Source organism: Salmo salar, chromosome 06 (assembly GCF_965601325.2).
Source record: "Salmo salar chromosome 06, fSalSal1, whole genome shotgun sequence".
NCBI classification, from domain to species: domain Eukaryota; kingdom Metazoa; phylum Chordata; class Actinopteri; order Salmoniformes; family Salmonidae; genus Salmo; species Salmo salar.
In genome coordinates, this window is record NC_138296.1 from 85,557,816 (window position 1) to 85,585,005 (window position 27,190).

At 46.2% G+C, this 27,190-nt stretch overlaps 2 protein-coding genes across 5 annotated transcripts in view; one reads left to right on the forward strand and one right to left on the reverse strand.

Moving 5' to 3' along the window:
• Positions 1-27,190, reverse strand: part of LOC106608199 (exostosin-like 3) — a 57,744-nt gene that overhangs the window by 6,179 nt on the left and 24,375 nt on the right. For all 4 annotated transcript variants that reach the window (XM_014205996.3, XM_014205999.3, XM_014205998.3 and 1 more), the window contains 4 exons: positions 11,467-14,065; positions 10,367-10,494; positions 290-434; positions 4-132 (listed from right to left, as the gene is read on the reverse strand). In XM_014205996.3, coding sequence (XP_014061471.2) covers positions 4-132; positions 290-434; positions 10,367-10,494; positions 11,467-13,608 — 2,544 coding nt within the window. In that variant the 5' untranslated portion in view covers positions 13,609-14,065. The remainder of the gene's footprint in view (positions 1-3; positions 133-289; positions 435-10,366; positions 10,495-11,466; positions 14,066-27,190) is intronic.
• The window catches only part of LOC106608197 (ribosomal oxygenase 1), a 44,935-nt gene continuing 36,465 nt past the window's right edge, over positions 18,721-27,190 (forward strand). Inside the window, exon 1 of the mRNA XM_045721079.2 lies at positions 18,721-18,926. The gene's annotated coding sequence lies outside the window, so the exon portion shown is untranslated. The remainder of the gene's footprint in view (positions 18,927-27,190) is intronic.

The window sequence follows — 27,190 nt, forward strand, 5'->3', positions numbered from 1 at the left end:
GACCTTGATAGGGGGCTTGCGGGTGATGTGCGACACCAGGAAGTTCATGGCGATGTCCTCACAGTTGATATACTCATCCACTATGTCGCGGATGGCCTGGGGCATCACGTACGAGTACAGGTACGCATAGTACTGCAGCAGAGACAACATGCAGCAGAGGATCAATGTTCATTAGGGCACATAACATTTGAAACAGGGTTCAGTAAGACAGGCGAGTTGGCAGCAGAGTTACGTCACATAGAGGTCAGGGGTCACAGGTTTGAATGATGGGAGAGGGGAGGGACTGTACCTTGTGAAAGAAGGCGGCGCCCGTCAGTACCATTGACAGTTCACAGGAGTAGTTAGAGTTGTAGAGCCACGACTGGTGGTTGACGTCCCAGGCATGGAACCTCCCAGGGAAGCCCACGATGCGGTCCCTGGCCTCCCTCCATACTCTGATAAACACAATGACACGTAGTGAAACGAGTTACTGACCATACTGTAAAACCCACAACCAGACTGTTATACAGTTACTAACCATACTCTGATACCCACAACCAGACTGTTATACAGTTACTAACCATACTCTGATACCCACAACCAGACTGTTATACAGTTACTAACCATACTCTGATACCCACAACCAGACTGTTATATAGTTACTAACCATACTCTGATACCCACAACCAGACTGTTATACAGTTACTAACCATACTCTGATACCCACCAGACTGTTATACAGTTACTAACCATACTCTGATACCCACAACCAGACTGTTATACAGTTACTAACCATACTCTGATAAACACAATGACACGTAGTGAAACGAGTTACTGACCATACTGTAAAACCCACAACCAGACTGTTATACAGTTACTAACCATACTCTGATACCCACAACCAGACTGTTATACAGTTACTAACCATACTCTGATACCCACAACCAGACTGTTATACAGTTACTAACCATACTCTGATATCTACAACCAGACTGTTATATAGTTACTAACCATACTCTGATACCCACAACCAGACTGTTATACAGTTACTAACCATACTCTGATAAACACAATGACACGTAGTGAAACGAGTTACTGACCATACTGTAAAACCCACAACCAGACTGTTGTACAGTTACTAACCATACTCTGATACCCACCAGACTGTTATACAGTTACTAACCATACTCTGATACCCACAACCAGACTGTTATACAGTTACTAACCATACTGTGATTAACACAATGACACGTAGTGAAACGAGTTACTGACCATACTGTAAAACCCACAACCAGACTGTTATACAGTTACTAACCATACTCTGATACCCACCAGACTGTTATATAGTTACTAACCATACTCTGATACCCACAACCAGACTGTTATACAGTTACTAACCATACTATGATACCCACAACCAGACTGTTATACGTTTACTGACCATACTCTGATACCCACAACCAGACTGTTATACAGTTACTAACCATACTCTGATACCCACAACCAGACTGTTATATAGTTACTGACCATACTCTGATACCCACAACCAGACTGTTCTACAGTTACTGACCATACTCTGATACCCACCAGACTGTTATACAGTTACTAACCATACTCTGATACCCACAACCAGACTGTTATACAGTTACTGACCATACTCTGATACCCACCAGACTGTTATACAGTTACTAACCATACTCTGATACCCACAACCAGACTGTTATATAGTTACTAACCATACTCTGATACCCACCAGACTGTTATACAGTTACTAACCATACTCTGATATCTACAACCAGACTGTTATACAGTTACTAACCATACTCTGATACCCACCAGACTGTTATACAGTTACTAACCATACTCTGATATCTACAACCAGACTGTTATATAGTTACTAACCATACTCTGATACCCACAACCAGACTGTTATACAGTTACTAACCATACTCTGATAAACACAATGACACGTAGTGAAACGAGTTACTGACCATACTGTAAAACCCACAACCAGACTGTTGTACAGTTACTAACCATACTCTGATACCCACCAGACTGTTATACAGTTACTAACCATACTCTGATACCCACAACCAGACTGTTATACAGTTACTAACCATACTCTGATACCCACCAGACTGTTATATAGTTACTAACCATACTCTGATAAACACAACCAGACTGTTATACAGTTACTAACCATACTCTGATACCCACCAGACTGTTATATAGTTACTAACCATACTCTGATAAACACAACCAGACTGTTATACAGTTACTAACCATACTCTGATACCCACCAGACTGTTATACAGTTACTGACCATACTCTGATACCCACAACCAGACTGTTATACAGTTACTAACCATACACTGATACCCACAACCAGACTGTTATACAGTTACTAACCATACTCTGATACCCACCAGACTGTTATATAGTTACTAACCATACTCTGATACCCACAACCAGACTGTTATACAGTTACTAACCATACTCTGATACCCACAACCAGACTGTTATACAGTTACTGACCATACTCTGATACCCACAACCAGACTGTTATACAGTTACTAACCATACTCTGATACCCACAACCAGACTGTTATATAGTTACTGACCATACTCTGATACCCACAACCAGACTGTTATATAGTTACTGACCATACTCTGATACCCACAACCAGACTGTTCTACAGTTACTGACCATACTCTGATACCCACAACCAGACTGTTATACAGTTACTAACCATACTCTGATACCCACAACCAGACTGTTATACAGTTACTGACCATACTCTGATACCCACCAGACTGTTATACAGTTACTAACCATAATCTGATACCCACAACCAGACTGTTATATAGTTACTAACCATACTCTGATACCCACAACCAGACTGGTATACAGTTACTAACCATACTCTGATACAAACCAGACTGTTATATAGTTACTAACCATACTCTGATACGACTGTTATATAGTTACTAACCATACTCTGATACCCACCAGACTGTTATACAGTTACTAACCATACTCTGATAAACACAATGACACGTAGTGAAACGAGTTACTGACCATACTGTAAAACCCACAACCAGACTGTTATACAGTTACTAACCATACTCTGATACCCACAACCAGACTGTTATACAGTTACTAACCATACTCTGATAAACACAATGACACGTAGTGAAACGAGTTACTGACCATACTGTAAAACCCACAACCAGACTGTTATACAGTTACTAACCATACTCTGATAAACACAATGACACGTAGTGAAACGAGTTACTGACCATACTGTAAAACCCACAACCAGACTGTTATACAGTTACTAACCATACTCTGATACCCACCAGACTGTTATACAGTTACTAACCATACTCTGATACCCACAACCAGACTGTTATACAGTTACTAACCATACTATGATACCCACAACCAGACTGTTATACGTTTACTGACCATACTCTGATACCCACAACCAGACTGTTATACAGTTACTAACCATACTCTGATACCCACAACCAGACTGTTATATAGTTACTGACCATACTCTGATACCCACAACCAGACTGTTCTACAGTTACTGACCATACTCTGATACCCACCAGACTGTTATACAGTTACTAACCATACTCTGATACCCACAACCAGACTGTTATACAGTTACTGACCATACTCTGATACCCACCAGACTGTTATACAGTTACTAACCATACTCTGATACCCACAACCAGACTGTTATATAGTTACTAACCATACTCTGATACCCACCAGACTGTTATACAGTTACTAACCATACTCTGATATCTACAACCAGACTGTTATACAGTTACTAACCATACTCTGATACCCACCAGACTGTTATACAGTTACTAACCATACTCTGATATCTACAACCAGACTGTTATATAGTTACTAACCATACTCTGATACCCACAACCAGACTGTTATACAGTTACTAACCATACTCTGATAAACACAATGACACGTAGTGAAACGAGTTACTGACCATACTGTAAAACCCACAACCAGACTGTTGTACAGTTACTAACCATACTCTGATACCCACCAGACTGTTATACAGTTACTAACCATACTCTGATACCCACAACCAGACTGTTATACAGTTACTAACCATACTCTGATACCCACCAGACTGTTATATAGTTACTAACCATACTCTGATAAACACAACCAGACTGTTATACAGTTACTAACCATACTCTGATACCCCACCAGACTGTTATATAGTTACTAACCATACTCTGATAAACACAACCAGACTGTTATACAGTTACTAACCATACTCTGATACCCACCAGACTGTTATACAGTTACTGACCATACTCTGATACCCACAACCAGACTGTTATACAGTTACTAACCATACACTGATACCCACAACCAGACTGTTATACAGTTACTAACCATACTCTGATACCCACCAGACTGTTATATAGTTACTAACCATACTCTGATACCCACAACCAGACTGTTATACAGTTACTAACCATACTCTGATACCCACAACCAGACTGTTATACAGTTATTGACCATACTCTGATACCCACAACCAGACTGTTATACAGTTACTAACCATACTCTGATACCCACAACCAGACTGTTATATAGTTACTGACCATACTCTGATACCCACAACCAGACTGTTATATAGTTACTGACCATACTCTGATACCCACAACCAGACTGTTCTACAGTTACTGACCATACTCTGATACCCACAACCAGACTGTTATACAGTTACTAACCATACTCTGATACCCACAACCAGAATGTTATACAGTTACTGACCATACTCTGATACCCACCAGACTGTTATACAGTTACTAACCATACTCTGATACCCACAACCAGACTGTTATATAGTTACTAACCATACTCTGATACCCACAACCAGACTGGTATACAGTTACTAACCATACTCTGATACAAACCAGACTGTTATATAGTTACTAACCATACTCTGATACCCACCAGACTGTTATACAGTTACTAACCATACTCTGATACCCACAACCAGACTGTTATATAGTTACTAACCATACTCTGATACCCACAACCAGACTGTTATACAGTTACTAACCATACTCTGATACCCACCAGACTGTTATATAGTTACTAACCATACTCTGATACCCACCAGACTGTTATACAGTTACTAACCATACTCTGATAAACACAATGACACGTAGTGAAACGAGTTACTGACCATACTGTAAAACCCACAACCAGACTGTTATACAGTTACTAACCATACTCTGATACCCACAACCAGACTGTTATACAGTTACTAACCATACTCTGATAAACACAATGACACGTAGTGAAACGAGTTACTGACCATACTGTAAAACCCACAACCAGACTGTTATACAGTTACTAACCATACTCTGATAAACACAATGACACGTAGTGAAACGAGTTACTGACCATACTGTAAAACCCACAACCAGACTGTTATACAGTTACTAACCATACTCTGATAAACACAATGACACGTAGTGAAACGAGTTACTGACCATACTGTAAAACCCACAACCAGACTGTTATACAGTTACTAACCATACTCTGATACCCACAACCAGACTGTTATACAGTTACTAACCATACTCTGATACCCACAACCAGAGTGTTATACAGTTACTAACCATACTCTGATACCCACAACCAGACTGTTATACAGTTACTAACCATACTCTGATACCCACCAGACTGTTATATAGTTACTAACCATACTCTGATACCCACCAGACTGTTATACAGTTACTAACCATACTCTGATAAACACAATGACACGTAGTGAAACGAGTTACTGACCATACTGTAAAACCCACAACCAGACTGTTATACAGTTACTAACCATACGCTGATACCCACAACCAGACTGTTATACAGTTACTAACCATACTCTGATACACACAACCAGACTGTTATACAGTTACTAACCATACTCTGATACCCACAACCAGACTGTTATACAGTTACTAACCATACTCTGATACCCACAACCAGACTGTTATACAGTTACTAACCATACTCTGATACACACAACCAGACTGTTATACAGTTACTAACCATACTCTGATACAAACCAGACTTTTATACAGTTACTAACCATACTCTGATACCCACAACCAGACTGTTGTACAGTTACTAACCATACTCTGATACCCACCAGACTGTTATATAGTTACTAACCATACTCTGATACCCACCAGACTGTTATATAGTTACTAACCATACTCTGATACCCACAACCAGACTGTTATACAGTTACTAACCATACTGTGATTAACACAATGACACGTAGTGAAACGAGTTACTGACCATACTGTAAAACCCACAACCAGACTGTTATACAGTTACTAACCATACTCTGATACCAACCAGACTTATACAGTTTGATTCAATTATGTAGAGGAAAAGTCAGCATTATACAGGGGAAAATGAGCGGAGAATTCCATCAAAATGTGACCACAATATAAACATATTGTGCTGTACATGAAGGCCTATAATGAAAAGTATTTAGCTGACAACAAGGTTTCTACAGCTCATCAGCAAGGACAGCAATCGACAAGGAGAAGAGTTCTATAGAGGTATGTGTTGTGCATTCATTTCTCTCCCACACACTGCACCCACTCTCATCTCTGAGGGGGTGTCCTCTCTGCATGCACACACACCTCTTCTGGAGTTACCTACATTTCTACTTCTGGTGAACAGAGGAATTCTCCATAAGTGCACACACATCAAGTATATACTCCTATCAAACGTCAGACCTTTTCCTTGGCGATCTAGCACATTCTCATTACATGCATGCTATAACAATTCCCAGTGGAGCTGTTCTAGGTGAGGAGAAACATTCCAGGATAGTTCCAGGAGAGTTCAAGGTGAGGAGGAACATTCCAGGATAGTTCCAGGAGAGTTCAAGGTGAGGAGGAACATTCCAGGATAGTTCCAGGAGAGTTCAAGGTGTGGAGAAACATTCCAGGATTGTTCCAGGAGAGTTCAAGGTGAGGAGGAACATTCCAGGATAGTTCCAGGAGAGTTCAAGGTGAGGAGGAACATTCCAGGATAGTTCCAGGAGAGTTCAAGGTGTGGAGAAACATTCCAGGATTGTTCCAGGAGAGTTCAAGGTGAGGAGGAACATTCCAGGATAGTTCCAGGAGAGTTCAAGGTGAGGAGGAACATTCCAGGATAGTTCCAGGAGGGTTCAAGGTGAGGAGGAACATTCCAGGATAGTTCCAGGAGAGTTCAAGGTGTGGAGAAACATTCCAGGATAGTTCCAGGAGAGTTCAAGGTGAGGAGGAACATTCCAGGATAGTTCCAGGAGAGTTCAAGGTGAGGAGGAACATTCCAGGATAGGTACAGGAGAGTTCTAGGTGAGGAGGAACATTCCAGGATAGTTCCAGGAGAGTTCAAGGTGAGGAGGAACATTCCAGGATAGGTACAGGAGAGTTCTAGGTGAGGAGGAACATTCCAGGATAGTTCCAGGAGAGTTCAAGGTGAGGAGGAACATTCCAGGATAGTTCCAGGAGAGTTCAAGGTGAGGAGGAACATTCCAGGATAGTTCCAGGAGAGTTCTAGGTGAGGATAAACATTCCAGGAGAGTTCTAGGTAGGGGGAAACATTCCAGGAAAGGATACATATTCCAGGTCAGTTCCAGGAGAGGAGAAACATTCCAGGAGAGTTTCTGGGGAGTTCATGACAAATGACACCATTCATACAGTGCAGCATTTTGCCTGCTCGGACATGCTGCAGTGGCTAACCTTTAGATGACGCACAGAGTGCTGTTCACATAATCACAAGCCCCCACTTAGGCTTTAAACTGTACTTAAAGCCACAGCCTGGGATTTAAAGCTGTTCAATAGTCAATTAAATCCTTGATATTTACCCATTGATCCTTGAAGAATGCAACTTATAAATGCCTGAGGGACGTAGCATAACTATGTCTTTACCATAACCCAAAATATAGGCTAAGGTTTTATTTCTCCATTGTTTAAAAACAGCAAGAATGTAAACAATGCATAGCTTCAAAATATGGTTAAGATTTTGTACAAATATGTTCAGTCATTGCATGTAGAGCGCTGTCTATGGATTTGGGAGGGGTAACATTTCCCTAGCACGGCCATTTTGTTATTTATTTTTATCCAAGAACGTAGCTTTATATATAGTACTTACAGTGCATTCGGAAAGTATTTTTTGTTTAATTACAGCCTTATTCTAAAATTGATTAAATACTTCCCCCCCCATCTACACACAATTCCCCATAACGACGAAGCAAAAACAGGTATTTAGACATTTTTGCAAATGTATATAAAAAAACAACAGAAAGACCTTATTTATATAAGTATTCAGACCCTTTGCTATGAGACTCTAAATTGAGCTCAGGTGCATCCTGTTTCCATTGATCATCCTTGAAATGTTTCTACAACCTGATTGGAGTCCACATGTGGTAAATTCAATTGATTGGACATGATTTGGAAAGGCACACACGTCTATATAAGGTCCCGTAGATGACAATGCATGTCAGAGCAAAAAACATGCCATGAGGTCGAAGGAATTGTCTATAGTGCTCCGAGACAGGATTGTGTCGAAGCACAGATCTGGGGAAGGGTACCAAAATATGTCTGCAGCATTGAAGGTCCCCAAGAACACAGTGGCCTCCGTCGTTCTTAAATGGAAGAAGTTAGGAACGACCAAGCCTCTTCCTAGAGCTGGCCGCCCGGCCAAACTGAGCAATCAGGGGAGAAGGACCTTGGTCAGGGAGGTGACCAAGAACCGGATGGTCACTCTGACAGAGCTCCAGAGTTCCTCTGTGGAGATGGGAGAATCTCCCAGAAGGACAACCATATCTGCAGCACTCCACCAATCAGGCCTTTACGTTAAAGTGGACACGCGGAAGCCACTCCTCAGTAAAAGGCACATGACAGCCCGCATGGAGTTTGACAACAGGCACCTAAAGGACTCTCAGATCATGAGAAACAAGATTCTCTGGTCTGATCAAGGAAACGTCTGGAGGAAACCTGGCACCATCCCTACGGTGAAGCACGGTGGTGGCAGCATCATGCTGTGGGGATGTTTTTCAGCGGCAGGGACTGGGAGACTTGTCAGGATCGAGGGAAAGATGAATGCAGCAAAGTAGAGAGAGATCCTTGATTAAAAACTTGCTCCAGAGCACTCAGGACCTCAGACTGGGGCGAAGGTTTACCTTCCAACAGGACAATGACCCTAAGCACACAGCCAAGACAACGCAGGAGTGTCTTCAGGACAAGTCTCTGAATGTCCTTGAGTGGCCCAGCCAGAGCCCGGACTTGAACCCGTTGAACCCGACCGAACATTTCTGGAGAGACCTGAAAATAGCTGTGCAGGGACACTCCCCATCCAACCTGACAGAGCTGGAGAGGATCTACAGAGAAGAATGAGAGAATCTCCCTCAGTACAGGTGTGCCAAGCATGTAGCATCATACCCAAGACTCGAGGCTGTAATCACTGCCAAAAGTGCTTCAACAAAGTACTGAGTAAATGGTCTGAATACTTTCCGAATGCACTGTAAATATTCAAGGTGAGGCAAGTATAGCTCGGGTGGTGCTTGAAAATTCAACATGGTCCATTTTTCTCTTGTTGATCTGTCAGGGTCAGTGAGATCTGTGTTTGTTTTTTGTGGTATATTCTGTGCTACAAATGCTTTTCAATGCCAGTGTGGGTTGGTATTTGGTATTTTATTAGGATCTGCACGAGCTGTTGCAGCAGCTACTCTTCCTGGGGTCCACACAAAGCATGAAATAATACAGAACATTAATAGACAAGAACAGCTCAAGGACTGAACTACATAAATGTAAAACGTCCCACACAACCTACATATCAGTACATACACACAATATCTTTGATGGAAGGGAGTTCCACGCAATCATGGCTCTATATATTACTGCATGTTTTTTAACATTTGTTCTGGATTTTGGGACTGTGAAAAGACCCCTGGTGGCATGTCCGGTGGGGTAAGTGTGTGTGTGTCAGTGCTGTATGTAAGTTGATTATGCAAACATTTTGAATTTAACAATGTTTCTTATAAAAACAAGAAGTGATGCAGTCAGTCTCTCCTCTACATTTAGCCAAGAGAGATTGACATGCATAGTATTGATATTAGCTCTCTGAATGTTATATATATTTTTTTAATATTTTGGAATAAGTGTCAATTCACACATTTGTCATTATCTGTAGACAGATAATTTGTCTGCTGGGTTCCAAAGAAAAATGTACTTTTATAAATCTATTAAACACAAAACATATGGCACTTTCTTTTTCCAAAGAACTTTGGCTCCAATGACTGGTCCCGACACAGACTCCCCCCTCACTGACCTGAACCCAAACATGATCTCATCATGGCGGAGGTGGGCGTCGTCGTCGATGGACAAGATGGCTTCCGTCTCCACGACGTCCCAGGGCAGGAACCGGTTGTTGAGGCTGTTCTTCTCCGTGCGCACCACCTGCAGGACAGGAGACATGTTAAAGGGATAGGGCAACATCTTGGCAATGCCCTTTTGTCTACTTCCCCAGAGTCAAATGAACTCATGGATGAACTCATGGATACCATTTTTATGTCTATGCGTGCAGTTTGACGGAAGTTGAAGGTATTTTCTGGAGCCATTGCTAACTTGTGTTAGCGCAAAGACTGGAGGTCCACTGGAGTCTTCACTGAAAAATTATCTTTTAGTATTTTGTTCATTAGTTCACTGGTAATACAATCCCAATAATGTGTGTATGCCAGCAGTCAAATTTTCAAAATAGAGGACTTCCAGTACAGAGCAAAAACAGTGTGTTGTGCATCCTTTGAGTCCTAATGTGGAATTTCATTAAAGTAGGCCTACAGCACAGGGTAGTAAACCACTCCGCCCCCCTTTCTCAACAACATTCTTAGACTAACCCCTCTTTAAAAACATGAAAGTATGGACTGATCTATTAGCAAATAAGATTTAAGAGGATTTTAAAATGTGTCAACCAAATAGGCTATTAATTGAAGATCATTCAACTATCTTCCCATAATAACCCCCTACAGAGAGGAAACATCACCTACAGGCTGTGTCATTTGGGGTTCTTGAATATTCTGTTTAACTTCTCATCTATTATAAAAGCCAGACCTTTTCTGTGGACTAAACATTTTCTCTTTCCTTTTATATCAGCGGGTGTAATTTGACTGGCTGGCCTGCAGACTTCTAGGGAAAAGCTTCAAAGCGAAGCAAGGAGAGCAGATCAAATCAGCTTCAGGAGCTAGCCTGATGTACTAGAGCGCACTCTCTCAGACACACAGCCTTCTGAGACTGCTGCACCACATCACAGGTTGAGGTTACACTTTTTGCATTTCAGAGTATTCTCTCCCATTAATATGGTTTATTCTGAGCAGTGAGAGCACTAAGCAGCAGGGGTATGTTTGGTATTCAGCGACGGTGGAAGGTACTCACCACGATGGGCAGGCCGATGTCTGGCCACAGCAGGTCGTCTGAAGGAGGCTTGGGGGAGTTCCACACCACCACCACTTTGTTGAGGTAGGGCAGCCCGTTGAGCCTCTCCAGGGAGTTCATCAGAACCTCCTCCCTCTCGTAGGTCAGCATGACCACGGTGAACTGCTCCCGAGGCACGTTCCCACCCAGCGCTGCTTGAAACTCCTTCCCCGAGCCCCCCGTGCCACTGCCAATGGGGCGGAAGCCCGTGCCCGAACCCAGGAACTTGGCCTCCGAGGGCAGCACCGGGTCCAGCGGCGTGTGAGGGAAGAGGTGGAAAGGCCCCGGGGCGCGGTTCCAGGTCTGGTAGGTGTCGGATGCTGTGTACGTGAAGTTGCGAAGGAAGCGTGGTGAGGCGTAGGGTGGCTCTGTCTCCACGGGACCCAGGTCCAGGTCGCCATTGTCGGCCAGGTTAGCGTCCGTGCCCGCCATCTTGCCCGCCTTGTGGGGGATCTCCTGGGCGGGCTCCTCGTGGATGGGCGCGGGGGGGACCTGGATGCGGGTCCGGACGCTAGCCAGAATTGTGCCCAGGACGTTCTCTGAGGTAGAGAAGTAGGTTTCCCACAGGAAGCGGCCCTGCCGCCGCATGGCCAGTAGGTCATTGTCTGATAGGCTGCGTAGCAGGAAGTGCAGCTCGGTGATGCGGGGCTTGGGCACCATAATGGCCGCCTCGCTCCAGTGGACCAACTGATGGTAGGGCAGCCTGGCGTGGTCCCCCACTACCACAGGGATGGCCCCCACCTCCAGGGCCTCAAACAGCCTCATGCCGTTGCCCGCTGAGGCCATCAGTTGACCGTCCCCGGGGGAGATGACCAAGGCAAAGGTGGAGGCCTTAAGGACCTCTAGCCGCTCCTCCCTCTCCCCACACAGGGCCCACTCTGTGGGCAGGCTGGGCTGCGGGCTCTTACAGGTGAACTCCACCAGCACCTGGTCCAGGCGGCTGTCCTGCACTGCCTTAAGCGTTCCGATGATGCGATCGTCGTAGTCGGCTGGCGGGTCTCCCTCCATCTCCTCCTCAAAGGACTGGGGCGGCCCCTCCTGCAGGCTGCTCCTCAGAGACTCCACCCTCTCGCCCTGGAAGGTAAACAGGTACTTCCTCTTGACGGGCACCTGGGGCGGCACCTCCAGGAAGTTTGGCTCAGAGAGGGCGTGGACCAGTGGGGACACCACCAGGTCGAAGCCCTCGCGGTACTGCTGCTCAAGAAAGATGGACTGGGCCACTGCAGCCCGGCCAGTGCTCACATTGTACAGGAAGTTCTGCGTCATGGACTTCCTGGAAAGGTGGACCAGGAGATGGTTGTGTCCGTCAGACCTCCAGTATGGCAGAGCCTTCAGCTGCTTCTCCAGCGCTGAGGGGGCCGGGAGGGGGGAGGAAGGAGACTCCTGCAGCTCCCCCACCAGCACCACATACAGACAGGCGATGCTGGGGTTGTCCGTCACGTAGATGCTGCTCTTCACCGAGGTGGCGAAGGCCTGCCTGACCAGCGGGTCCAGGGACTCACCCCAGGGGTAGGAGGCAGTGTCGTAGACGTACACAGGGAAGCCCGAGGTCAACGGGCAGCGGGCGTAGTCGAAGCAGGAGCGCAGGCGGCAGATGTGGGCAGACTTGGGCGGGGGTAGTCCTGGGTCGTCCTTGTCAGGTATTAACCTCACGGGAAGCGAGAGCTTGGGCTGGTTCTGGGCCATCAGCTCCTTGTATGAGTGCTCCGTCTGGCTGATGACGTTCTTCAACTGCAGCAGGTCCTGCTTGGCACTGTCGATGCTACGCTTGCACGCCTCGATGCGCAGGTTGAGCCGGACGATCTCCCCGTTCAGCTCCTGCCGCTTGGCCTCCAGCTGTAGCAGCTCCTCGCTGACCGACTCGCGGATGCGGCACAGGTCCTGCACGTGCTTGGCTTCGCACAGCTCACCGCCGGGCCGAGGGCCGAAGATGCGCTTGTCGGGGCCGCCCGCCTCGTCGATGGTGGTGAGGTAGTAGTGGGCGATGAGCGGGAAGAAGACCAGGATGAAGAAGAGCATGAAGCTGAGCCAGGTGAGGCGCACGCGCCGCAGCACCCACGGCTGGCCACCAGCCCCCACCCCACCACCGTTACGCTGCATCATGGGTTAGGGTCACTGGGCTCAGCGCCGCACCGGAGAGTCTACTAGTATACAGGAATCAGCAGCCATGGTGCAACCTCGTCAACATGGTGAAAGTGTGGACGCTAAACCATCAGTTGTTCATTGACTTGTTTTGTCCTCATAAAATGTGGATCGACTTGATCTTGGTTTTCCTTTTGGTATCAGATGTCAAGGGACCTCACCTTTACCCTGCAGGTGTGCCATAGTTCAGACAAGTCCATGCCATCGTTCCTTTTGTATGATGTAGTTGTATTCCTGACCTATGTAAGCACAGTGTCGGGGGAGGGGAGCCCCATCCGGAAAACGCCTTGGACGAGAGCATGGCTGGTCACAGTGCAGCAGAGTGGCATCATCGGTTGGCCGCTCCTGCCCAGGTTGTGCCCATTATCTGGGTCCGAGTGGGTCTGCCGAAGAGCGAAAGGCCTCCAAATGTCAAAACCTAAAACAGATACAGAAAAACTATGTCAAAATGAGAATATGTAAGGTCCCTAAAGGCCCGCACATACTGTAGGATTTTGCAGTGTCAGCTGCTGGCACATGCGCAGATCAAATACACCTCTGCAGTTGACGTAGCCTACGTTGGTTGACGTAGCCTACGTTGGTTGACGTAGCTTACGTTGGTTGACGTAGCTTACGTTGGTTGACGTAGCTTACGTTGGTTGACATAGCCTACGTTGGTTGACGTAGCCTACGTTGGTTGACATAGCCTCGCAAGCCAATCGCAGAATGTAACGACAGAACGGAAGCAAAATGTTCAAATGTGTGCTTTTGTGTGAGTGACAGATGTTTAAAGTTAATTTAAAAAGTCCTATATACTGCATAATTTACTGCATTACAACACACAGCCTAGTTTTTCATTTCTCTCTACAGGCCTGAGATCAGTAAATGATCTGAAAAGCAGCACTGGGCGTACTGTATCAAAACTGCTGACACAAGGTAAGGTTCTACCAACAGCATCTCCTTCCTTGAGTCTACATCCTTATTAGGAACGAGGGCTTTCTCCTCCTCACCAGCTTTCACGTCACAGGCTACATCACTTACCAGACAGGTCTTCCTCCAAAAAGAACAAAAAAAAAATAATTAAAAAAGAGACTGCAGAATCACAATACCGACTAGGCTTCTCTGTGTTGGGGCAAACAGCAACAACAAAGGTTCAGGTTTGCTATCAGCAGATAAATCCTAGTGCAAATAAAAGAGACCGATTCAGCGTAAAGGGCAGTCGTGGACGGGAGGACACCTAAAATAAAATGTTGGGTTTTACTCCTCAAACAACAGCCCTAATGCATCAGTGAAGAATGAAAATAGCCTACTCTCTGGCAGACCAAAATAAAAAAAAGGCATGGAACACAAACTAATCAATGCTGGTTCCAGTCTCTGACAAGGCAACAAGGTCACTGTGTAGTATCCTCACTACTACACCAGCAGAAGCTGGTGCTAGGTCACTGTGTAGTATCCTCACTGCTACACCAGCAGAAGTTGGTGCTAGGTCACTGTGTAGTATCCTCACTGCTACACCAGCAGAAGTTGGTGCTAGGTCACTGTGTAGTATCCTCACTGCTACACCAGCAGAAGTTGGTGCTAGGTCACTGTGTAGTATCCTCACTGCTACACCAGCAGAAGTTGGTGCTAGGTCACTGTGTAGTATCCTCACTGCTACACCAGCAGAAGTTGGTGCTAGGTCACTGTGTAGTATCCTCACTGCTACACCAGCAGAAGTTGGTGCTAGGTCACTGTGTAGTATCATCACTGCTACACCAGCAGAAGTTGGTGCTAGGTCACTGTGTAGTATCCTCACTGCTACACCAGCAGAAGTTGGTGCTAGGTCACTGTGTAGTATCCTCACTGCTACACCAGCAGAAGTTGGTGCTAGGTCACTGTGTAGTGTCCTCTCTGCTACACCTGCAGAAGTTGGTGCTAGGTCTTATCAAATAGACCTGAACACTAAACCCACAACATCCTCATAGGGTTAACATCACAGAATGGAAATCAGATTGGAGAGTTCACGCTGACATATATCTTCATAAAAGACGAAGTACGTGTTTACCTTAGCAACAGAAAAGGTTCATTTGTTGATGGGCCTGAAAAACTCTGACGAATAGACTGCACCAATCATTGGACTAGTCTGCAGAAGTGTCACGTTCACTAACATGTCCTGGCAGGACACTCACAGATCCCGATGCCAAATAAAAACCATCTTTCCCTGGGTTCGGTGCCAGGAAAAACAGGAATTCCCCCCTGCTGACTCCATCTGACTGGGTTTCTGACACACACACACACACACACACACACAGTATGTACAGATAACCGAAAGCCTTGTGGTGATTTGGAGACTCAAGCATCCAGCAGGATGAGTGGGCATATGCATTTCTCTCCCCTAATGGAGCATCTTGCAATATGGCCTCGTGCACCTGCTCTCCTGCTGGAAGGTTGGGAGATGGAGACAAAGCGCACTGTGCACTTTGTGTAACATAGCCCATTACACACACCAGTAACATTCACTGCATCAGACCACACTAGTCTGTTCCTATTTTCCACACTGTAGTAGCCATCAGGGGCTAGCCTGGCTGCCATCAGGGGCTAGCCTGGCTGCCATCAGGGGCTAGCCTGGCTGCCATCAGGGGTTAGCCTGGCTGCCATCAGGGGCTAGCCTGGCTGCCATCAGGGGTTAGCCTGGCTGCCATCAGGGGCTAGCCTGGCTGCCATCAGGGGCTAGCCTGGCTGCCATCAGGGGCTAGCCTGGCTGCCATCAGGGGTTAGCCTGGCTGCCATCAGGGGCTAGCCTGGCTGCCATCAGGGGCTAGCCTGGCTGCCATCAGGGGTTAGCCTGGCTGCCATCAGGGGCTAGCCTGGCTGCCATCAGGGGCTAGCCTGGCTGCCATCAGGGGTTAGTCTTGTCAACACAGTACGTGTCATTACAGCAGCAGTAGTCATCAGCACAGCACAGAACAGCTGACTGACAAGCCCCAAGGAGCCCGTGTCACATGATTTAATCTCTGCCTTGGGACCCTTGACCCCCCCAGATGTCTGGCGGTGGGCCTGAGGTGCCACGGGGAGACTTAAGGGGTCTACAGACAATACACAAACAGGCTTCCAGGGAGCGTAGTGTTGCAATGTCTTGTTTCATCATAAAAGGGGCAGCTTCTTGTAATACCCTCAGTCATTCAACAGTTTTTTTTCTACCTGGAAGTTGAGACCTGACGTATCATTCCTTGCGAAGACTGAGGGGCAGTATGGAGTGAGTATTACAACGGAAGTCCCGCCCCTGTGTCTACATCACATCTTTTCCTGTATCCCGTCGGGTATAAACACAGACGAGATGGGTGTTCTGCTACTTCGTTTCTACGAAGCTTCCTTTCTTGTGCTTTTTATTTAGAGATTATGTCTATGTCCAGTTTCGAGGCGCGTCGGTGAGAGCTGCTGAGATAATAGAAGAACTTTTACTACCCTTCAATACGCTTGTATTCAGACAAGCAAGCAAAAGAATATAGCTGGAGGGAGATATCACAAAATTTGAACACGAATACATATAAAGAAACATGGAGTAAGATTTTGGACTGGTATGTTGGCAATCTATAAAGGGTGAAAGAGACGAGGAGTGGGGCTGCCACTGGTGTGAGTCCCACCGACTGTCTGACAACTGGATTGGCTTTGTGGTTACGTGAAACATCAGACAGACACCAATATGCCAGATACGGTACGTCATCATGCAGCTGAGTCCTTTGGTACAGTATGTGTGCTTGTGATCTTATGTTGAGCAGACCTAGTTAGAGCATGTGAAATCAGCTGTTTTGAATGGGAGAAATTGTGAGTGCCTGTGTTATAATAATGATGAGCAGGGCTAGTTCAAATATCTGAAAGCAGAGTTTTGTGTCTGCCTTAATTACATTGAGTTGTTCATGAAATCAGTTCTTTAAGTTAAACATGTTTAACTCAAAAGGAGCACATGGAGATAGTTTAAGATTTCTTGCATTGTATTCACCATCTGCTTGTACAGTCCAGAGACGGAGCGGAGCCCTGAGGGGCCCCATCTACAGGTGATTCATCGCATAGAACACACCAGACTAGCCTGACATGTAGCTAGCATTTGTAAACAGGCATATAACATGAGATCCGGAAGTTCAAACATTGTCGCTAGCTAGAATCAAAAAGAGCGGCTTGGCCCCTCTTCCTTGGTAAACTACTCTGGCTCCCCCTAGTGGATATACACTACACAAGGCTCCTCTTCCTTGGTAAACTACTCTGGCTCCCCCTAGTGGATATACACTACACAAGGCCCCTCTTCCTTGGTAAACTACTCTGGCTCCCCCTAGTGGATATACACTACACAAGGCCCCTCTTCCTTGGTAAACTACTCTGGCTCCCCCTAGTGGATATACACTACACAAGGCTCCTCTTCCTTGGTAAGCTACTCTGGCTCCCCCTAGTGGATATACACTACACAAGGCCCCTCTTCCTTGGTAAACTACTCTGGCTCCCCCTAGTGGATATTAGGGATGCACCGGTACAGTGGTCCCAGGTTCGGTATGCATCACGGTTTGTGGGCCACAGTAACGGTACGGTTTCGGTATCTTTATATTTAAGAAAAAAAATGTAAACACATCGCCCTTTAAACAATGAACTCTTTATTTTTCCTATAGACAAATCAAACTTTCCATTCAGAAAAATGGCAGCATGACTGACCAGGCCTGGTTTCTGTCTCTACTGTATGAAATCAAGGGGGGAAAAAACATTCAAATTAAAAGTGCTTCTTAGCTTTGACAACCTGTAGGTGCTTTGCCTTCTCTATTATAAATACAGGGTACATAATTGAATAGGCAATATTAGATGTAAAAATAACAAAAGTGCAACATCAAGTTTGGTACCCTATATGAGATATCTATTCCTTCATGTTGAGGTTCTTCTGTAAAAAGATAAGCATGTCAACATTCTCTAAAGCAAGACGAGAACGGCTTGCACTGACAATGTCCCCTGCGGTGGAGAAAACTCTCGCTTGCAACAGAGATTCCCCGGACACGGAGGCTTTGCAACATGGGGGAAGTTTTGCAACATGGGGGAACTTTGACTGGTTTGTTTTCCACCACACAAAAGGATCAGCATCCACATGAAGGCATTCTGCTGCCTCGTATGAGGTGACCTCCTCCTCAATCATTGTGGAAAAGGGCTTGGTCTGCTCCTCTGAAAAGCTCCCCAAAGAACTCTGCCATGGTCTTCTTTTGTGGAGGGGAGAATGAGGATGGATTTTCTTCTTCTGTGGATGGCCCTGCTTGAAACTGCAAGAAAAATGGCAAACATTATTAAGTGTAAGTGACACACATCATCACATTTTAACATGCATGATAAAAACAATAAAAAACAATATGAAAAATAATTTAAAAAATAGATAAAATACCTGATGTTCATGCTCCACAATTTATTTGATGAGATCCTTGTAGACTCTGTCGCAGCAGGCTGGCAGGGATTTAAACCTTGGACCAAGGGCTGTAGCTCTGTGATGGTCGTCTAGAAGATCTGTGTATCTTCTCTCCAAGTCCTGAGTGATGGCTGCCTTGGCCTCCCTGATTGTTGCACTGTCCTCAGGACCTGGTGCCATGGATTTGAGAATCATTGTTTTTAAGAGGGGGAATCATTGATGAGGTGGGACTTGTTTCACTGCTCATGAGACTAATCATTGTTTTCAGGGGGGTTGAGTAGCTGAATGAGTTTTTCTGCCAGCTTCAGTTCACTGTCAGTCAGCATGGCTATGTCTTTGACGGACTTCTTCACAGCCTTGTCCAGTACAGCAGAGTAGATGGCTGGTTGCTGTTCCATGTAACGTTCCAGCATGTCATGTATGGTATTCCAACAGGTTGTGACATCATGGATTCATTTGTGCTTTGATATAGAGTTGAAGTCAGAAGTTTACATACACCTTTGCCAAATACATTTAAACAAAGTTTCACAATTACTGACATTTAATCCTAGTAAAAATGATTCCCTGTCTTAGGTCAGTTAGGATCACCACTTTATTTTAAGAATGTGAAATGTCAGAATTATTTATTTCAGCTTATATTTCTTTCATCACATTCCCAGTGGGTCAGAAGTTTACATACACTCAATTAGTATTTGGTAGCATTGCCTTTAAATTGCTTAACTTGGGTCAAACGTTTTGGGTAGCCTTCCACAAGCTTCCCACAATAAGTTGGGTGAATTTTTGCACATTCCTCCTGACAGACCTGGTGTAACTGAGTCAGGTTTCTAGGTCTCCTTGCTCGCACACACTTTTTCAGTTCTGCCCACAAATGTTCTATAGGATTGAGGTCAGGGCTTTGTGACGGCCACTCCAATACCTTGACTTTGTTGTCCTTAAGCCATTTTGCCACAACTTTGGAAGTATGCTTGGGGTCATTGTCCATTTGGAAGACCCATTTGCGACCAAGCTTTAACTTCCTGACTGATGTCTTGAGATGTTGCTTCAATATATCCACATAATTTTACTTCCTCATGATACCATCTATTTTGTGTGGTGCACCAGTCCCTCCTGCAGCAAAGCACCCCCACAACATGATGCTGCCACCTCCGTGCTTCACCGTTGGGAAGGTGTTCTTCAGCTTGCAAGCCTCCCACTTTTTTCTCTAAACATAATGATGGTCATAATGGCCAAACAGTTCTATATTTGTTTCATCAGACCAGAGGACATTTCTCCAAAAAGTACGGTCTTTGTCCCCATGTGCAGTTGCAAACCATTGTCTGGCTTTTTTAATGGCAGTTTTGGAGCAGTGGCTTCTTCCTTGCTGAGTGGGCTTTCAGGTTATGTCGATATAGGACTCGTTTTTACTATGGATATAGACACTTTTGTACCCGCTTCCTCCAGCATATTCACAAGGTCCTTTGCTGTTGTTCTGGGATTGATTTGCACTTTACGCACCAAAGTAAGTTCATCTCTAGGAGACAGAACGCGTCTCCTTCCTGAGCGGTATGATGGCTACATGGTCGCATGGTGTTTATACTTTCGTACTATTGTTTGTACAAATGAACGTGGTACCTTCAGACGTTTGGAAATTGCTCCTAAGCATGAACCAGACTTGGAGGTCCACAATTCTTTTTCTGAGGTCTTGGCTGATTTCTTTTGATTTTCCCATGATGTCAAGCAAAGAGGCACTGAGTTTGAAGGTAGGCCTTGAAATACATCCACAGGTACACCTCCAATTGACTGAAATTATGTCAATTGGCCTATCAGAAGCTTCTAAAGCCATGACATCATTTTCTGGAATTTTCCAAGCTGTTTAAAGGCACAGTCAACTTAGTGTATGTAAACTTCTGACCCACTGGAATTGTGATACAGTGAATTATAAGTGAAATAATCTGTCTGTAAACAATTGTTGGAAAAATTACTAATGTCATGCATAAAGTAGATGTCCTAATGGACTTGCCAAAACTATAGTTTGTTAACAAGAAATTTGCGGAATGGTTGAAAAACTAGTTTTAATGACTCCAACCTAAGTGTATGTAAACTTCCGACTTCAACTATATTTAGCATCTCTTGCTTGACTGTCACAACTTGGTGAGCGGTGGTGCTTTTGTGAAAAAAAGTCACCACTTTTCTGACCTTCCTCAGGAGGCGAGACACTGCCTTGAGACTGCCCTCTTGCCTGTGAGGTTCAGGATGTGTGCAAAACATCTAATGTGGGGCCCAAACCCATCAGCTTCATGGATGGCGTTCAATGTTTTGTGCGTTATCTGTAGTGGCTGGGATAGTGATATTTGGTCTCTCTAGCTTCCACTCAGTCACAGCATTCATTCATTATAGGGGTAAGTGTGCGCTTGTATCACTCTCATACAGGTGATGAGATTGCAACACATAGCTCTTCATCTCCCAGACCAGTACATAGTGAACCGTCACAGTGAGGTAGCTTTGAGTTGCTCTGGCGGTCCAGCTACCAGTGGAGAGAGTTAGATAGGGTGTCTGTGTCAATTCCTTTTCAATGCCTCTCTGTGATGTTTCATAGAGTTTGGGAATTACTTTGCTGCTGAAATGCGTGCGGGAGGGGACATTGTAACCCAGTTCAATTTGTTTCATCAGGTGACGAAATCCCGAGTCAGTAACCACCGAATAGGGCTGCAAATACTTGGCTTTGAACACTCCCATTGCTTTCGTTATTTCTTTATGTTTTTCCAAATTGTTGTTGGAAGGCATCAGCGAGAGATTGTTGTGTTTTCGCTAACGAGTGGACTTTCCTTGGCTCCAGCTGCAAGGGTGATGGCGACGTAAATGACATGTTAGAAGTGTTTCCACTCGAGTAGCCGACACTGGCAAAGAAATGCGTGCAAACTGTACTTTGTTTACAGTCTTCTTACCCTCGTCATTGTATTGAACGCTGAATCCAAAATGTTTCCACACAGCGGATTTGAAAGACTGCGGTACCTCTTCAAATTTGCTTCACTCTGTCTCGCTAGCACTCGCCATTGTCACATTGGAGCTGAGAGAATATTTGTTTTTAGTTCCCCCCCCTCTTCATGGGGCTCATTTAGGGAGGTTTCCTACTGAGATCGTCCATTGGTTGTGTAAGGTGGAGGGGGTTGCGGTCACTGCGGTTGCCACATTTGGAGACATTGCTGTGGAGTAAAGTTTGTCAGCCCTCAGGAGCCCCCTAACGGCCTGGGGTCCCAAGCAGTTGCCTGCCTTGCCTGTTCACAAGCTGCACGTCTGGTTCTGTGGATCTAAATGTACAATGTGCGTGTAGTCTGCAGTGCAATAAGCATTTTTCGGAAAATATTGGAAAATGAGGCATATCGTAATTTCGCGATTCACGTGCGCGTATTGAACAGTAGGGGGCGTACGGAACGGTTTGACAACATATTGTGTACCGTTTCATCCGTAGTGGATATACACTACACAAGGCTCTTCTTGTTTGGTAAGCTACTCTGGCTCCCCCTAGTGGATATACACTACACAAGGCCCCTCTTCCTTGGTAAACTACTCTGGCTCCCCCTAGTGGATATACACTACACAAGGCCCCTCTTCGTTGGTAAGCTACTCTGGCTCCCCCTAGTGGATATACACTACACAAGGCCCCTCTTCCTTGGTAAACTACTCTGGCTCCCCCTAGTGGATATACACTACACAAGGCCCCTCTTCCTTGGTAAACTACTCTGGCTCCCCCTAGTGGATATACACTACACAAGGCCCCTCTTCCTTGGTAAGCTACTCTGGCTCCCCCTAGTGGATATACACTACTCGCCTCCCTGCGGACCTGGCATCCTTTCACTCCCTCCTCTCTACATTTTCCTCTTCTGTCTCCGCTGCTAAAGCCACTTTCTACCACTCTAAACTCCAAGCATCTGCCTCTAACCCTAGGAAGCTCTTTGCTACCTTCTCCTCCCTCCTGAATCCTCCTCCCCCTCCCCCCCCCCCCTCCTCCCTCTCTGCGGATGACTTCGTCAACCATTTTGAAAAGAAGGTTGACGACATCCGATCCTCGTTTGCAAAGTCAAACGACACTGCTGGTCCAGATCACACTGCCCTACCCTGTGCTTTGACCTCTTTCTCCCCTCTCTCTCCAGATGAAATCTCGCGTCTTGTGACGGCCGGCCGCCCAACAACCTGCCCACTTGACCCTATCCCCTCCTCTCTTCTCCAGACCATTTCCGGAGACCTTCTCCCCTACCTCACCTCGCTCATCAACGCATCCTTGACCGCTGGCTACGTCCCTTCCGTCTTCAAGAGAGCGAGAGTTGCACCCCTTCTGAAAAAACCTACACTCGACCCCTCCGATGTCAACAACTACAGGCCAGTATCCCTTCTTTCCTTTCTCTCCAAAACTCTTGAACGCGCCGTGCTTGGCCAGCTCTCTTGCTATCTCTCTCAGAATGACCTTCTTGATCCTAATCAGTCAGGTTTCAAGACTGGGCATTCAACTGAGACTGCTCTTCTCTGTGTCACGGAGGCTCTCCGCACTGCTAAAGCTAACTCTCTCTCCTCTGCTCTCATCCTTCTAGACCTATCTGCTGCCTTTGATACCGTGAACCATCAGATCCTCCTCTCCACCCTCTCCGAGCTGGGCATCTCTGGCACCGCGCACGCTTGGATTGCGTCCTACCTGACAGGTCGCTCCTACCAGGTGGCGTGGCGAGAATCTGTCTCCGCACCACGTGCTCTCACCACTGGTGTCCCCCAGGGCTCTGTTCTTGGCCCACTCCTATTCTCGCTATACACCAAGTCACTTGGCTCTGTCATATCCTCACATGGTCTCTCATATCATTGCTATGCAGATGACACACAATTAATCTTCTCCTTTCCCCCTTCTGACAACCAGGTGGCGAATCGCATCTCTGCATGTCTGGCAGACATATCAGTGTGGATGACGGATCACCACCTCAAGCTGAACCTCGGCAAGACGGAGCTGCTCTTCCTCCCGGGGAAGGACTGCCCGTTCCATGATCTCGCCATCACGGTTGACAACTCCATTGTGTCCTCCTCCCAGAGTGCTAAGAGCCTTGGCGTGATCCTGGACAACACCCTGTCGTTCTCCACCAACATCAAGGCGGTGACCCGATCCTGTAGGTTCATGCTCTACAACATTCGCAGAGTACGACCCTGCCTCACACAGGAAGCGGCGCAGGTCCTAATCCAGGCACTTGTCATCTCCCGTCTGGATTACTGCAACTCGCTGTTGGCTGGGCTCCCTGCCTGTGCCATTAAACCCCTACAACTCATCCAGAACGCCGCAGCCCGTCTGGTGTTCAACCTTCCCAAGTTCTCTCACGTCACCCCGCTCCTCCGCTCTCTCCACTGGCTTCCAGTCGAAGCTCGCATCCGCTACAAGACCATGGTGCTTGCCTACGGAGCTGTTAGGGGAACGGCACCTCCGTACCTTCAGGCTCTGATCAGGCCCTACACCCAAACAAGGGCACTCCGTTCATCCACCTCTGGCCTGCTCGCCTCCCTACCTCTGAGGAAGCACAGTTCCCGCTCAGCCCAGTCAAAACTGTTCGCTGCTCTGGCACCCCAATGGTGGAACAAGCTCCCTCACGACGCCAGGACAGCGGAGTCAATCACCACCTTCCGGAGACACCTGAAACCCCACCTCTTCAAGGAATACCTGGGTTAGGATAAGGTAATCCTTCTAACCCCCCCCCTTAAAAGATTTAGATGCACTATTGTAAAGTGGTTGTTCCACTGGATATTATAGGTGAATGCACCAATTTGTAAGTCGCTCTGGATAAGAGCGTCTGCTAAATGACTAAAATGTAAAATGTAAAATGTACACAAGGCTCCTCTTCCTTGGTAAACTACTCTGGCTCCCCCTAGTGGATATACACTACACAAGGCCCCTCTTCCTTGGTAAACTACTCTGGCTCCCCCTAGTGGATATACACTAGACAAGGCCCGTCTTCCTTGATAAACTACTCTGGCTCCCCCTAGTGGATATACACTACACAAGGCCCCTCTTCCTTGGTAAGCTACTCTGGCTCCCCCTAGTGGATATACACTACACAAGGCTCCTCTTCCTTGGTAAACTACTCTGGCTCCCCCTAGTGGATATACACTACACAAGGCCCCTCTTGTTTGGTAAACTACTCTGGCTCCCCCTAGTGGATATACACTACACAAGGCCCCTCTTCCTTGGTAAACTACTCTGGCTCCCCCTAGTGGATATACACTACACAAGGCCCCTCTTCCTTGGTAAACTACTCTGCCTCCCCCTAGTGGATATACACTGCACAAGGTGGACTTCCTCTCTGGCTGGAACGCAGCAAAAAGAGTCCGCGCCCCTCCCCCCCCAAAAAACGACTCCACCCACATGCACGTAGATCAACGGTGTTAAGAGGGCCTATCAGGAGCCTCAGATGAATCACTGAGGGGCATCAGGCCTGTGATGCAGATCTCCAGAGTAAATGGGAGACAGATGCTGCAGCCTCTCGGGTCCAAACCAACGCCACCTCTAATCGGGCTGTGAACACACAGATTTAGTGTTGACGTTAGCCCTGGGGAGAAACACACACACCGAGTCTCATCTACAACGGCAGGACTTGGCTAATCCTCAGAGTACAGTCTCTACTACCGAGTTCAATTTCATCTGTAGGGTATGGAGGTGGAACACACACAAACGCACACAGACAGTATTGATCAAGCCAAACACAGTTTATGAGAGAATCAATGATAATCTAATCATCGGGATAGGCTCGTGTTGCGAGGCAGTTTTATGTAAAGCTAATAGATGACAGTGCTGAGGTGGTGTCCGCTTGCACTTGCACTCTGGGAGAAAGACCAGTGCAAGGAGGAATAGACAGAGGCAGCCCAGAACACATTGCATTACAGCGGCATGTATTAAGATGTGGTGTCCTTGCCTTCCCCTTCAAGCGGCTACATCAACAGGAATATGTAAAGCTGCCGGCCGATAATGTGTGAGAGCTTGGGCTAGCTCTATTTCAGGGGGCCAGAATTCAGCAACATTTTCAAATCAAGAGGCCACGGCGGGAGGGAGAGGCAGAAGCAGAGTCTGTTTGATGACCCAGATAAAGGATATTTTCACTCAACTGCTGAGTAGCCAGTCGATGGGTTAGTAAGCACATCGGTGCTCAGAGCTGGGGAACGGCGCAGTCTATACATTGGCGATTTTCCAAATTAATTTCATTTCGGCCGTATAAAAAACGCTGCTATGAACTTGTGAGCTATCTTGGCTAACTTTGTCAAATGATGTGTGTGTCAGGGGACAGTGACAAGGCAACGTGATGACGTTAGGATGATAAAAGGGTGTGAAAAGTGGTCATTGAGCCTAGAATGATGAAAAGGGTGAATCTAGGCCTAGTGAGCCTGGAAGGCTTATATCTTTATGGTGAAAACCAGACAGGTCTAGACTAGCAGGACAAGCGTCACTGACTAACCCTCCAGACAAAGTTTAAAGGGATACTGCAATATTCTGGCAATTAAGTCGTTTTTCTACTTAACCAAAACATACGCTACCATACCTGTTCACTTCGTCATTGCGCAAACGCTATTTAGCAAACTCTGAGGCAAGAGTAAAATCAACCTCAAAAGTTTCTCAGCTGGTAACCACGACAGTTTGAAGTAGCCCAAAGGAAATACACCCATAGACTTTTTCCAGATTTTGTTCTGTTACAAACTGGGATTAAAATGTATTTCTTAGGGCCACACAAGTGGCGCAGAGGTCTAGGCCCGGATTTGATCCCGGGCTGTGTCACAGCCGGCCATGCCCGGGTGACCCATGAGGCGGTGCACAATTGGCCCAGCATCGTCCGGGTTTAATTGACCAACTGATGGGCATATTTTTTTTACGTGATATTGCACTAGGAAAGGGATAACTTTACATAGAATGTAGGTTAATGAAATAATAAAAATAAAAATGTGATTACTTTTTAGCCTAGTGGTTCTGAACAGGCTAAAAGACATTCTTCGCACGCTTTGAGGATAACCCAGTGCAACTGACGTGGCCCGCTACCAAGGACGGTGGGCTCTCCTTCTCCGTGGACGACGTGAGAAAAACATTTATACATGTTAACCCTCGCAAGGCTGCCGGCCCAGACGGCATCCCTAGCCGCGTCCTCAGAGCATGCGCACACCAGC